The sequence below is a fragment of the Rhagoletis zephyria genome, unplaced genomic scaffold (genome assembly GCF_001687245.7).
Source record: "Rhagoletis zephyria isolate East Lansing unplaced genomic scaffold, Rhagoletis_zephyria_1.1 Rzeph_scaffold_00009, whole genome shotgun sequence".
Lineage (NCBI taxonomy): Eukaryota > Metazoa > Arthropoda > Insecta > Diptera > Tephritidae > Rhagoletis > Rhagoletis zephyria.
The window spans coordinates 106,822-118,566 of record NW_016157093.1 but is presented as its reverse complement, the minus strand read 5'-3'; the positions used below and the strand labels follow the sequence as shown (position 1 = coordinate 118,566).

The 11,745-nt window shown below is 36.3% G+C and overlaps 1 protein-coding gene across 2 annotated transcripts in view; it reads left to right on the top strand.

The window, feature by feature from the left end:
- The first annotated feature begins 996 nt into the window (after positions 1-996).
- The window catches only part of mthl15 (methuselah-like 15), a 34,707-nt gene continuing 23,958 nt past the window's right edge, over positions 997-11,745 (top strand). For both annotated transcript variants that reach the window (XM_017609291.1, XM_017609283.1), the window contains exon 1: positions 997-2,826. In XM_017609291.1, the coding sequence (XP_017464780.1) occupies positions 1,842-2,826 (985 nt within the window). In that variant the 5' untranslated portion in view covers positions 997-1,841. The remainder of the gene's footprint in view (positions 2,827-11,745) is intronic.

Here is an 11,745-nt window from a genome sequence, read left to right as displayed (position 1 = left end):
TTCTAGTTATCGTGTGCACAGACGGACGAACGGACGGACGGACGGACAGACAGTCACCGCTTAATCGATTTCTCTTTTCATTCTGATCATTTATGTATACATTTGTCTATATCTATCTCGATTCGTTTTGCCTGTTACAAACAACCGTTATGTGAACAAAGTTATAATACCCTTGTGCACAAGTGCGCTCGGGTATAATAAAAAATTGTAAAATCACCATTTCTACCTTGATAGAGAAAAATCACCCATCGGAACTTTTATTGACTAGCTATTGCCAGATGTGATTTGCATTCACAGCGAAATATCATGCGAGTAGAAATATTACCAACCACTGATATTGTGGCCTAGTTGTAGTATATTAGCGATTTTTAAATCACAGTGGTAAAATCACCGGTAGTGAAATATCGCCCATCTCTATAGCATATTCTTCATATCTTCATTACATATAAGACCATTATAAAACATTGTGTGTTATCCGGGACGGGACCACCCTTGAGGTAACACCTTTCCGATAAAAATTATCGAAAACGGTTCACGTGGTCCAAATTTATCTGGTAACATACATAAAGAAAAAAATAAAAATATATTCCGATGAAGTGAAAACCTTCCTTCTTTTTTTGAAGTGGGATAAAAGTGTTTTTTTTTTTGGTTTTAAATAGAGACACTGCGAAAAGAAACACCTTGCAGCAATATACGCTTTTTAATCCGAAAAAAGACATGCAACATACATACACACTTTTCTAGTTTCAATTTCATCTAAGTGTTGCTATTAACTCTTTAAACGCTAGTGTTACATATATGTACGCTCAAATTTCGTGGAGTAATTTTGTTGTTATTAAAATATTTATTACATAACAAAGATTCACGAGTGTTTCATATATGTTTCAGGTCCTACAGAGGTAGAAACTTTATATTATGGGTTTTTGAACATATCCTCTATTTTAGTGTCCTCCAACATTTGGTTCCTCTCAACTTCCTCTTTTGCTTTCGCGTTTAATGAGTTAAGGGCCTACAGTCGCGATTTCCTTGTGGTGCAACTATTTGGAGTCATGCTGCGTACTTACTGAGATACATAGGTAGCCATTATTTGCTCCTCAAGTTGTTAGCGAATACTAAACTATTTGCTCCCTCGCATTGCCGAAGGCACGCTACTCAGCCATACTTAGATATTCTTCATTGGCCTTATAGCCATTGCGTCATTGCCACAAGAAAATTCGGTCTACACTACCAGCGCTCCACCAACGAGTCAATCAGTCAATTGAGAAACGCGGTGGTGTATGGATGTGTCTGGATCTATTTTGCAGCGACGGTAAATTCAGCAAAAGACACAAAGCGCCACCAAATTCTTCCGGCTGTTTAAGGTGGCCGCGCGTGTAGTAGCGATGGCTGATTTTGTTCGAAGGTGTTACGGTGAATCCAATGAAAAGAGCATAGCGTGAACGAAAAATTGCACACATAAATATTTTGTATTTGTTTACAATTGAAAATTAAGAAAAAAAATACGTACTGATTAGATAAACGATCGTAAATGAGCATTGATTGGCCCAACGCGGTTGTGTTGTGTTAAGAATTTGTTATTGTTGGCGGCAGCATGGTGTATGTTATCTTAAAACAACACAGTTTTGAAATGAAGTGATCCTCAGGCGATCAATTATTGCCTGCTTACAAAATTTAAGTGCGTCTCTTTGTTTAAAATTTCTGAAAATCGCGACCGAAGAAAGCATATGTGAAGTGTAAACTACCTCTATAACATAAAAAAAAAGTTAAATAATTCCTCCCTTGTAATTATTTCACGCTGACATCTAGACCCACACCTCTCCCCCTCCATCGATTGCAGTTTAATGTCTTTGCTGGCACTGATTTTGCTATGCGTCGCTGGCAGTCACATCACAGGCGTTCTGGGCGTGCTTGAGGATAGCGCTGCAGCTGCGCGCCGTTTGGTCAGCGCGCCAATATGCTGCCCTTTGGGCTGGTCCCTTCTCAAGCTCAATATGGGCTTCTTTAGGCCCGAACTTTACGAGTGTCGTAATGTGTTTCATAACGGTGATGAAAAAAAGGTAAACGATAAAGAAACCGAAAATTCCATTGAGGTTTTCGAACGCACTGCGCCAGTCTATGGCTATCACATTCAGTCGCCCGAGCTAGACCAGGACGGTAATTTCACCGGTCAAGTGCCGCAATGTGCTCGGCAAACATTTCTCTTCCTAACAAGCGACAAGGAGGTGGAGTTGCCACCCAGCGCCTGCCTTACAAGTGTTGATCAACGACTTGCGGCCATTTTTTGTCCACCCGCGCGTGGCGAGGTGCTACAATCACTGAGCGTCGTGCACAAGTGTTGCCCGCTGCGTTACGTATACGACACAGCATCTCAGATGTGCATACAAAGTGTGGTCGAGCAGAGCTTTCAACGCTATGGCAGTTTGTTGCAACAGTGGGCCATCTTCGTGGATGGCGCGGTGCAATGTGAGCATGATATGGTGCTGGTTGAGTATCAGCTAAGTGGAAAAGAATTGAAATTCATCGACGGCAAATTAGCCATTGCCATTGGTAATGAGTGGAAAAAATTCCAGCTATCCGAATACTGCATGGAGACAATCGAAACGCTGCCGTTCGATGTGTATGATGTGGGCGAACAGCGCTTTTTAGTCCGTACTTGCCAACAGCGGCGCGTATGCCAGGGTATGGCATGCATTCGTCGCTGCTGTGAGGATGGTGAATTTTTTACAAAAGGCAATGCGACGTCATACTGCAAGCGCGACGAATCGGATGTGGGCTTCCATAGTTTCGAGAGCCTGCAAATAAGTGGAAACTTCACAAAACCTCCAGGTAGTTATACATAAATGTACATATTCGTACATATGTATGTAACTGTTAAATGTACACATGTACGAAGATCAGTCGTGTGATGTGTGATTTTGTGTGAGTGTGTGGAGCAGTAAAAAATTGATATCGTTTGGAGTAGTAAAACAACGTGCAAAAACAGTGACTCATTGTGTATATTGAGAAAAAAAATTGTTTACTCGAAAGAAAGTGATACATATTATTAGTTTGCTAATAAGTACCAGGTAACTGAGCTCTGCTGGTAGTCAAGGCGAATACATATAAGGTGGTATCGATTCAACAAATACAACAATTACTTGTATTTTGTTTTGCTTTTAGTGGGCCATTGTCAAATTTCAGCTATTCTTCCCCAAATGAAAAAGGGCGACAGAAAATACAAACACTCTCACGTTTTCACTCACTCACTAGCGAAATACAAAAATTTGACAATCAAATGCTACTCACAGCTGATGATACAACACCACCTTATATAAATTCGCCTTGGGAGTATACGCAATACATGGTGGAATTATACCAGGTGAAGTAATTAGATCGAGGAGAAAGATCTTGACACTGCCTTATTTTAAAATTTGCCTATAAAATTTGATTATTAGACAGCCGAATGTCAGAAAATAAAGAGAGAAAGCTGTATTACTACTTCACCTGTTTATTGCGCCATGGTGTGTATGTCTTTTAAAGTTTTTAAAAATTGAATAAAGACCAAGATTTAAGAATAAGATAATGGTCATTTAGATAACTTTAATTTACGAATATTTTAATATAGGTAACATTACTTATGGTGTTTATTATTTCATATCATTTGCTTGAGAAAACCGGCTTTGAAGTTTACAGTTTATCTATGCTCCTATAATAAAAATGAAGACACATTTTCTTGTAATGGGCTTCTATTCATCGATAATCCCCCCCGTTGGAAGGAAATATGCATACAAATTTCCCAAGTTTAAGATAATAATGGTAAAAAATATTTTAAAATCTCAACAATTTTTATTGAGCTTGAGGCCTTTTCTAATGGTTCATATCCCAATGACCGCGGTGAAGAAGTCTGATGAGGAGATGTGGTGATAGTAGCCATAACTTCGAAGTAAATTATTGTTATTTTTCCACAACATTTTTTCATTAGAAAGGGCCTGACGTTCAACAAAAATTGTTGAATATAATTACTAAAAAGCCATAAATAACAAAAACAAATTTTAAGATATCCGTAAAACTCTTTTAATAAAATAGTCTAATGGTGACAACATTGCTTTTCCTTGCAATTAGGAGAACGAAGGGCACATTATACGTTTTTGTTCTAAAAATGTTGTTTTTTTTTTAGATTTTTAAAGCTTATTAATTATTTATTTAAACGTACAAAATTAAAAAATTATACTAGCGAATATTGTGGCTTATATGTATAGTGTCAGCTACTGGTGCTAATAATTTTATAATAGTTTATTATTTTTATAACTTTTTGTACAATAACACTGTGAGACAAATGGTACGGGTCAGTGATCGGGAAGGGTTCAAACTACCGGGGAAAGTTATATCGGTAAAAAAGAAGTTATACGTGTCCCGGCGTTTCGCTGGGTCACGTCTAGGAATCGAGATATATCGATTTGAAGTTAGTAACTATCATATAGGGGAAATTGTCATCTTTGGTGGTCTTTTTTTTTGACATAACTCGAGAACCACTAGTCCGATTTTGCTCAAACAAATTTAAAAAAATTAAAACTTATAATTCCTTTAATCTGTTAGTATAACGTTTTTCTATATAATCAACAGTTTTGCCGGTAAAAATAAATGTATGAAGAAAAAAAATATTTTCTGCCTAAAATATTAAATTTTTTTATTTTTTAAATTCATAAAAAATCCAAAACGGAAAAAAAGGCAAGTTGTATTACTTTCACGCAAAGTCACATAACCTTTAAGCAAACTGAGACATAGATCATGAAAATCGATGGACGCGTTTCGCTTTTATTCACAATTAAGTGAAGGTATCTCATTTTGACAAGAATATTGATTTTATGTTCTAAAACACGACCACTCATAAATGTGGGTGCAATTTGTGTAAAAAAATCATGCAGGTAGCCAACGGAAAAAACCCAAATAATTAAAAAAGTGCACTTTCCTTTTTTCCTTTTAATTGTCCACGCACATTTATGACCGTTTTTTAGTTTGTTACCGCTACCATAAAAATCAAATANGAAACTTGGTATGTGCACTTCTTTCGGGCGTAGGACGGATGGTATTGAAAATGAGCAAAATCGGACAATAACCACGCCTACCTCCCATATAACGGTAATTTTCAGAAATACGAAAACTTCTATATTTTAGTTACTACTGAAGATTATTCACTCAAAATTGATATTTACCATAATTTTTAGGTGAAAAATAAGAATATTATAAATTTTTGGAAAATGAGTGTAGCCACGCCTACTTATGGATACATGTGTATATATTGGTAACCGCTGCACCAATTTCTTCCAAACTTGGCACAGTTGTTAGTCTTACTACAGCATACCAAATTTTAAAATCGTTTATGATTTTGGAAAATGGGCGTGGCACCGCCCACTTATGATCATATATATGTTTCTCGGTAACCGTTCTACCAATTTGCACCAAACTCGGTATGAATATTGTGCTTGCCACATAGAAGCAAAACATTGAAAATTATTGGAGTCAGATTAAAGTTACGACCACTTTTCATATAACCACTTCAATATTTCGAAATTTAAGGACGCTAATTTACTCAAAATTTATACACACCGGCTTACCATGTAGCGGTAGCTTTCGGAAAGGTGAAAATCATATACTTAGTACCTGCGCCGGGTATTTAATGTTCGGCTCCGCCCGAACTTAGACTTTTTTACTTGTTTCATTAAAAATAAAAAATAAAAACTGGAATGATCAATTAATTTGTTAGAAACTATTAAGGCCGGTCCACATAGAACTTTCGCGTTGGCTTTGGCGTTGGCGTTGGTTTGACAGAACGCACGTTAAAAGTATGCTTGCTACAATGAACGCTGGCAGCGAATGCTTGGGCCACTAAATTAACATACTAACGACAGATAAATTAATATTCCATATCAATAAATACATTCGAAACGATATTTCTTGCCCGCACTTGATTAAAAAGGAAAAATATTTCACATAATTTATTTTATTTGCAACAGCTGACGAGCGACGCACGCGAAAAGTTGAGAGTTGGCCATCTTTTTGCTTTGTGTTGGCGTAAGCGTTGTCGAATTTTGGCTTTGTGGACGGCTGCATTTGAATTCATATATTCATAGTCAGCTGTTTAAGCGACGCCAACGCCAACGCAACGCCAAAGCTCTATGTGGGCGGGCCTTTAGTCCTATCGGAAAGTGATGTATAAATGGTTTATGGAGAAGCATATTTCTGCTTGGGGAACGCGCCTCATAACGAATAAGGCACCCCAATATCTGTTTGAAAAATTTACGTTCCCCAAATCACCTCAAGTAATCGACTTGACTGATCCTACCAACAATTATCTCAGCTCTGCACAGCTATTACCTGTCAATGCTATCCGCATCTGGAACTCAATTCCATCTCATATTAACAGTGGTTTAAACAAAAGCAACTCTAAAAATATTCTGTGGGCGTATTTCCATTAGGTTCACTTAAGTCCCTGAGATGTGTTCTCTATGTACTTGTTTAATTAAGTCTTATTTTATGTATACATAACATACATATACATATGTTCTGGAAATGGACAACTCACTTAAAAATACTACTTTCCTTGTTACTTATCTAATGGTACGAGTGTCAGATGCTACCCGTAATGAAGGTATCCAATCAACACCCACACCTTTTTCCCACTAAACAACCATTGTATTTAACAGTGAAATTAATAGATCAAATCATGTGTCTAAGAAACTATTGTAATTAATTTTTGCGTCTTCTAAAATTACTCGTTATTAGTTTAAAAGCAGCGTTTATTTGCTATGTAAATAAATCTGCATATGTATGTATGTATGTGCATACAAATATTTATACCAAATGAGCAGCAACAGCCAACAATCAGCAACACTCAAATCGTTTATTATTCAAATTAGTTTTTATTGTTTACTCCATGATCTCGCTTACAAACATATATATGTACTATACAAATGTATGTTTCTATGTTTGTATGTAGATCTGTCTGTGTATTTTAAAAACACTTCTTCAAAATGTATTGTTAGTAAGTGCTTGTGGGCTGTTGCGGAATTTTCACACAATCTTGCATAAAAATATTTAATTCGTGTAAACAAAGAAAGAGAGAAAATTGTTACTTAGTTACAAAAAAAAATGTATCAACACATATTGAAGCATATGCTCCGCTGATGTCAGAGAACAGCTGGAAGATTGGCCGAAATGTTTATTAAGGGTGTTTCGGGTTGGGGAAAATTCATTAATTTCAATTATCATTAGTTTCGCCGCACGCCACTGCGATCTTAAGACCTATTGTGACCCTTACATAAATAGATTTATAGTGTATCTATTAATCCAGCAGTGTAGAAAAATTTTGGTGTTTATCCTATATCTCTGGCTTGTGAAAGGATCCCCAAGTGTCTTTTATATACATTGGCGCATCCTTGCCGGTGTCCTGCTAAAATGAGCCACGCAGTTTCGTTATGCGTCCAGCAGATCTCTATCGCTCATGCGATCAATCTGCAATGTCTTAAGTGAATTCATCAAGACGCACACAACAAATTGGAGGAGAAGCTCGGCCAAACACTTAGCAAAGTGTAAGCGCCAAAATATTATTATTGTTAAGCACGAGTAAGTACTATAATAAAATGGTATAACATTAGCAGACAGGCATATGGAATCACTTCAGCGAAAATTCACAGATCGTTGTTATTTGTTTAGATAAGTATGTACGAGTATGTTAAGCATGAGCCAACTTTCACATACAACTTAAATTTGCATGCGTAAGTGTAATGGTGGAAATATGTTTAGAAGCAATTTGATTTTTGAAATGGTTAAAATGTTTAGCTTGCTTTGTCGGTAATCCATTAAAATAGCGGGGCAAGGTCCTGGAAATATGAAAACTGTAACCTGGTGACAGATGTCATAATGTTGAATGCAGACAAAGGCGAACACTGTGTAGATAAAGAAGACCCAAGCCCCCAATAGATGATGACGGAACCAATGTTCCTCTTATTGATCATGCTTGAATCTCAGAGTATCAATATCATGTCTCAACAATTATGATGGATCGCCAAATAACTATTCAAATATATCGACCACGACGCGCGATATCCAACTTCTGTCTAAAGTATGGTCGGAGGAAAACATGCCTGCCCATTGGAATTTCTGCGTGCTCTGCCTAATCCAAAAAGAATGGCAATCCTGCCATATAAGCCAACCACCGAGGTATCAGCCTTGTTTGCCTCAGATATAAGGTCTTATAACTAGACAGTGTAAGTCTAAAGCCAACCGTCGAAGAACTGATAAGGCTATATCAGCGTGGATTTAAAGCTGATGAATCGGCCATATCTCAGGCATTCACCATACGCCAAATTTTGGAAAAGACCGCGAGAAGAGCATTTGTGTCGATGCTCCTAATACGGATGCGTAAATTGATGTTGAGCAACACCCGCAGCTCCGTCAGAGGCTTACAAATGCTGGATCTTGTCAAAAATCGCTTAATTGGTTTTTTACATGGTTTAAAACTGATTTTTGAACAAAAAAATTAAAATGTTGGCAGTATATGGTTAGTGGGGAAAATCAATCGCAACTTTATTGCTTCGTTAATAGTAAAATCTGCTACAGTTTTGGCCTACATTTTTGTTATGTGCTAGCAAGGGCGTTGGGTCATTTAATCGATAAAGAATCACTTCCTCATTCCAATCCCAAACACATGTGACTTCTACAAATATAACTATAATATAGCTTAAAATTTGTGGCACGCTTTTTATAAGGTCTTTGAAAGCAAATGACTACGTCAAACTTATAGAAAGCGTTTCTTATTTCTCTTGTTTGGCACTAAAACCGTTTCTCGGTTTGGGCTGAGACGAAAAAACTTCGGAATTGCTCTTTCATTTGCGAAGTTCCACCAGTTGTTCATAAGAAGTACAGTCATGTCGTTCTGCCCTTAGTTTTTGGATTGTGTTCGTGGACGCCATTGGTAATGTGAATTCTGGATCCTATACTACGAAGTCCTTCACCACTTCAAAGTTATTTCTAGTATGTTGCGTGGAGGTTCTTTAGCTTATTTCCTCTTTTCCCTACATCTCTAGGATGCAAATGGTGTACTCACGGCCTCGTCATATTTCTATCTTCGTCTCTGCTGAGATCAGAATTTTTAGCAACATTTCTGCCTGCCATGAATGTTACCGTAAAACCAAATGTATTGACTTGTATCGTTACTGATTGCATATCCACCACTGTTGCCACCATACGTATCTAATTTTTGTATATACATACATATATGTAAGTTTGTATTTAAAAGTACAAGAAAATCTTATTTACAAACTGTTGCTTGTGAATGAGCACTTCCAAATGTGTTTGCTTTTCCCAACTAATTGCGAAAAATACAGAAAATTTATTATTGTGTTAAAAATAACTATAAATGCTGCGGATCTTTGTCGCGAGAACGCAATGAATGAAAAGTGGTTTAAATCAAACTTTTATCTATTACGAGCACTTGATTAAAATTTTATTACTTCCATTTCGAATAAAATTCATAAAAAATACTATTCATAGCTATTAAATGATCTATAAATAGAATAAAACTATAAATTATTTCTTAAGCGATTCCGGATAGATAAATATGTTTTCTTTAATAACTAGTTTGTGTTCATCAGATATGTAATTGCTTGAATATTTATCCTCTATACGTTTTTTCACTCTCCCCCTTCTGATATACGTACATTCAAATTTGATCTGTTAACAAAGAATACGTCCATGGCAACTATGTACCGTACATAATGTACGTATGTATGTAGGTATGTATGTACATTTGGTTAGTAATTTAACTTTTTGAAGTGAAAGTTCTTAATCGAGTTCGGAGAGATTTTCTTTAAATATTTAACATCACGTCACCAGATCTGCGTTGTTCGCTAGATTTTCAAGTAGCACACTGATGTATACATAACTTGGTGTAAATTTATCTAATCAGATTTGTACCAAATTTCACAAATTTACACCAAATTATATACCAGTGTGCTACTAGAGTGAGTATCACCTGTTTTTAATTTCAATTATAATCTCAATTTTTAATAAGAATCGAAATGGTTTTGAAAAAGCTGTATTTTTTATTACGTGGCCACCTGTTTGAAAAATCAAAGTCAACTAAATTAATCAGTCAATTAAATTATCTCACCTCACCTCAACCACTAGTTAATATTGTAGATATGACTGTTCCCACAGCCGCAAATAACAATAAAAAAAACACAATTGGGTTTTATTGCTGGAAATCTCCTGAAGAGAAACAACGTTTTCCGATCAAAAAATACTGATTTTCAAGAACTCTATACCAATTCTACGAAATTGTTTTTTCCGATATAGAATACATGAAAAAATTTGAGCGCATTGAGCGTCTTCTAAATACTTTTTGATTCCGAAATATAAATAGGGGTATACTTTGTTCGATATAGAACAACCCTTGGATGCGAGAGCATTAAAATTCTGACTTTTCCATGCATTTTTGTACCATCCTAATATACATACTATATTTTGTGACATTTTCTTGGATTTGAGAAGTAATTCGACAACGGTTGACGTTTTAACCAGCCTAAGCGTCAGAACGCATCTAGAGAATAGAGAACTAAGTACTTACATATATCTTTGTAATACAGTTAAACTAATGTTTCTTGCCAAAAATGTATGAGAAATCCACCACCATACATACATACATACATACAGATGTATTCATGTTGGTATATACATTGTATACATATTTCCAAATTGTACAAACATATAAGCATACATATGTATTTATACACTATACATGCGTACGTCCTTTTGACCATTCCTCACTGCATGACAGCGCCTCGTTCGTGGTTTTAATTACCTAACGACCACTTTGTAGGCGCCTAAAACCTATTGTGTGCAGAAGATATGTATGTATACACATGAATAAATATACACAAATACAAATGTATACACATACATATGTACATATCTATGTACTATGCATATGTTGATAAGTACATTAAAGTTTGTATATATATAAATTTGACATTATAATTTAATACGTTTCCTTTGAGTCCATAGTCATATAACCAAATTAGCATTTCAAAAATGTTTACTGCTACCAGTATAATTGCCATTACTGCCATTACATTTAATGTGCAATCCATCATTTAAATGCAAATTTCAGTGTTTGCATATTTCTCACTGGAATGTGGTTTGTTTGCCGACAAAATGTTCAAGTGAACTAAAAAAGTGCGGTTAGAAATTTCAGTTAAATTTTTCTGCCATTGCGTATGAGTGACTTTTTAGGTAGGTGTGTTCCGTTCCGCGGTTCGGACCGTATTTTACCTTTGGATTGGTTCGTCATTGTTTTTTAATTAAAAAATTTAAATTTAAGTTAATAAACTCTTGGCTTCTCATAAAAATTTGCTAAGAATTCTAAGATCTGCATGTCATCAAAAAACGCCGATACAAGTAAAATTAATTTTGGTTGTTGTTGTTGTTGTTGTAGCGGCTACAACAACCCCGCCCAGATCGGTTTGTATCTCAGTCGTTGTCGTCAAGTTCCACTAACGGCAACCCTAGGAAGCGTGCAGCTTCTTTGGGATTTGTCCACAGGGACAAGGCCGTTAGGGTTGTCGGGTTTTCCGGGCATGCGAAGAGATGCTTCGAGTCATGTGGGGTCTCTCCGCATGCCGGACACTCATTCGGCACATCCTCATTCAACCTACTCAAGTAGGAGTTCAACCTGCTGCAGTAGCCGGAGCGAAGTTGTGCGAGTGT